Source organism: Eschscholzia californica, unplaced genomic scaffold (assembly GCF_041429995.1).
Source record: "Eschscholzia californica isolate CP2 unplaced genomic scaffold, dmEscCali1.0.p SCAF_3, whole genome shotgun sequence".
NCBI classification, from domain to species: Eukaryota; Viridiplantae; Streptophyta; class Magnoliopsida; order Ranunculales; family Papaveraceae; genus Eschscholzia; species Eschscholzia californica.
In genome coordinates this window covers 15795570-15798857 of record NW_028238420.1, presented here as the reverse complement: position 1 = coordinate 15798857, position 3288 = coordinate 15795570, and the positions used below count along the sequence as shown (strand labels likewise).

At 34.2% G+C, this 3288-nt stretch overlaps 1 protein-coding gene across 1 annotated transcript; it reads right to left on the bottom strand.

The window, feature by feature from the left end:
- On the bottom strand, nt 1–2836 carry LOC147548682 (WRKY transcription factor 28-like). Its single transcript, XM_086669950.1, has 3 exons — nt 2326–2836; nt 1534–1680; nt 1–587 (listed from the first exon to the last, which is right to left on the bottom strand). The coding sequence occupies exons 1-3, from the start codon at nt 2796–2798 to the stop codon at nt 170–172; spliced, it is 1038 nt and encodes a 345-aa protein (XP_086526076.1). The 5' UTR covers nt 2799–2836; the 3' UTR covers nt 1–169.
- Nucleotides 2837–3288: the final 452 nt, after the last annotated feature.

Here is a 3288-nt window from a genome sequence, read left to right as displayed (position 1 = left end):
TTCATCAAAACAACATAAAAATGCATAACTTTTTGTAAGGTCAAATATATAATATTGTACTTAGTAAACAAGTCAGAAAGATCAAACTAATACTATGTTTATCATTCAAGGTATAATTGGTTTAGTGAGAGAGAGAGAGAGAGAGAGAGAGAGAGTAGAGAGGAGAGATTCACGGCTGTTGTTGTTGTGGATCCATGAAAGCAGGAACCATGTCTTGTAAAAGACCATAGTCAGAAACTACTGGATGAAATTGTGGTTGATGAAGAGTACTACCAGTAGCAGTTAGGTTTTGTTGGTAAATGGATGAATTCCTGTTATACTCCCCAACTTGGTTATTATTTTGCAAGGAAGGAACATGTTGACGATGAAGCAGTAGTTCTTGGTTATGAGGGAAACTCATCTGTCGTGCTGATGATGAACCAAACATTGAAGGTGCTAATAATCTAGCTGCATTCCCTCTAAGTGTCGACGGACTTTGATGGTTATGTTGCCCTTCATAAGTTGTAATTACAACAGATGGATCCTGATACGATCTTTCCACGCGTTTCTTGACAGTACATTTCTGTGTCGTGCAACGATAGTAACTCCTGAAACAGGAAAGCAAGTATATACACACATATATTATAAGTTTACGTACATTCTTGATCACAATATTAATACTAAGATCAATGTGCATAACACAAGTACTATAGAGTATAGTTGGTCATGCATCTACTCCACACCATGTAGCTTTCAGGGTGTTTATATGGTTCTTATGGGTCAAGATGTTTTTAGTGATGGTAGTTATAGAGCTTATTCAGTTCATTTTTTTTATTCACGATGTACCAATGTCAATATGTCATGTTAAATGTAATGAAAGTCCAATGTCAAAAAAAAGACCACAACGCATTCGTTTTCATACGCTTAATTAAGCGTTTGAATACATTCTGCAGTGAACAAATTATGTCGTGAACGACATTATGTGGATGAGAATATTTATGCGATTCTCTTGCCTTGCTCTCTTGAACTAAAAATGTGACTAACATATGTGTGTGTGTGTGTATATATATATATATATATACCTACTTACATATATATAATCGTTTTCCATAATAGACATAATGTTTATTTGGCGTTCCAGGTCTTAGCAGTTGTCGATATTGTCTCCAATTTAGACATCCACAATGGTCTACAGATATGACATTTTGTTCTAGGAAGACTCAATGAGCCCACCAGAAAAGCCTCAGCACTTGCTAATATGAGCATACACCTGTAGCTTAGGCTCCAGACGGTCTCGCCAGCGATGCAGGACTATTACAATCCCTCACCCTTAGCGATGAACCCTCCTCGACACTAATACCATTTTGTGACACCCCAAACCTTAACTTGTTATCGATATTGAGCCCACTTTACACACCATAGCGGATCCATGAGTATGGGATTTTGTTTCTTGAGAAGGCTCCACAAGCCCACCCGAGAAGTCTCAATACTTACTAAGCTTGAACATACTCCGCTATATAGGTATTTTGTAAATAATATTGTAGTCATGCATACCTTGGATAAGTGCTATTCTTCACAGCTTTCTGGCCATATTTCCTCCATCTATATCCATCATCAAGATGATCAACTTCACTCTTAGTCATGAAAGCAAATTGGGGTTCTTTTTTTCGTTTCTCAATCTTCTTTTTAGGCTGCTTAATCCTGAAAATTTGATCATAAATATACTTAAATAACTTGAATTAAGTAGATCATTAACTACACATAATTTTAAAGAAAAAAAAAAACTAGGGTTTAGAAGACCCCACATAATTATAATTTTAGGAAGAATAAACAAGTTAAAAGTTTGATAATCTAGATAAAATTACTCAACTAATTTTAGAGGAAAAAAAATAACTAGGGTTAGGTTTTCTAAAATGTTCATCAATCAAACAAATTCACATTGAAAATGATTTAGTATATGCCCTGATTCTTCATAACGAAATTTGTTTTTGAAAACGTACTAAATTTTCTCTTTCTCTCAAATAAATAAACACATATATATATATAAATCATATATCATACTATATGATATATCGTATATCATATATCATGGATCATATATATCATATAGATCTATGTCCACTATGATAAATTGAGTCCTTGATAAATAGGATCCATTACTCAAAATTCAAAATACAAGAGATACAGGTCAAACACCCATGTAGTTTGAGCCTCACCATATCTCTGTTTTGCATGGGTTTACCTGAAAGGGTGGCTCACTTTTTCTATGTAATGAGTAAGAGGACCAAAACATGACACAGATGGTTATAAATCTGAGAACAGAACTAAATCACATCATGAACTTACATTTTTGTAGACAAATCATCAGTTCCATCTTTCTTTGTCTTACCCGAATCATCATCGGCAGCAGCCTCCGTAGACGAAAAAGAAACAGAAGAATCCGGGGACGTCACCGGATTGATGTTCTCACCAGCAGAACCAACAGATAATGAGTCAACTAAACTACCAACAGGACCAATATTATTATTCTGACTACCCACATCTAGAGAAGAAATAATTTCAGGAGATGAACAAGATAAGTTAAAAGCTCTCCCTAGTGTGTTATAATCCATAGATCCATGAAGATAATCAGTGAAGCTTAATTGAGCTGGATCAAAACCTACCCCATCTACTAGATTTTGAGTATCATGATAAGATAATGAAGATGATACTGGGATATTGTTAATAGCATTCAGATTGAAAGTAGAAGAAGAAGGATTATAGTTGTATAGTTGGTACCCATGCTGGTGGAATGGATCTCTATTAGGTTTATCAGACATGGGAGTGGTTTATGAAAGATTAAGAAGAGACAGACAGAAACTTGCAAGAGAGACTTTTTTTTTTTCTTAGGGTCCTATTGTTTGGTTTTATGGGAGAGAGAGAGAGAGAGAGGAGAGAGAAAGAGAAGAGGGAAATGGATGACTTTGAACTTTGACCATTTTCCTTTGAATGGTATTTTGAATGGGTTGAAAGAATTATAAAATTACCAAATTGTTAGCATGTATATCAGGCTAGGGCATCAAAATGACAAAGTTGATTCCTTTTCTATTATGTTTATAGTTTTCTAACCGGTGTCATAAAACTCTCATTTTAACAGAAAAAGTTAATACCAGAATAATCAGTAATTCAGTCGAATATTAACTTGTTAAAAGTAGAAATTGCTTATAATTTATATTATATAGATAGATACGCATATGATAGAATTATTGTATTTTGTTGAAGCAATCATTTGCTTCATAAATATTTATCTTTGTTAGATAGATTCGCCCA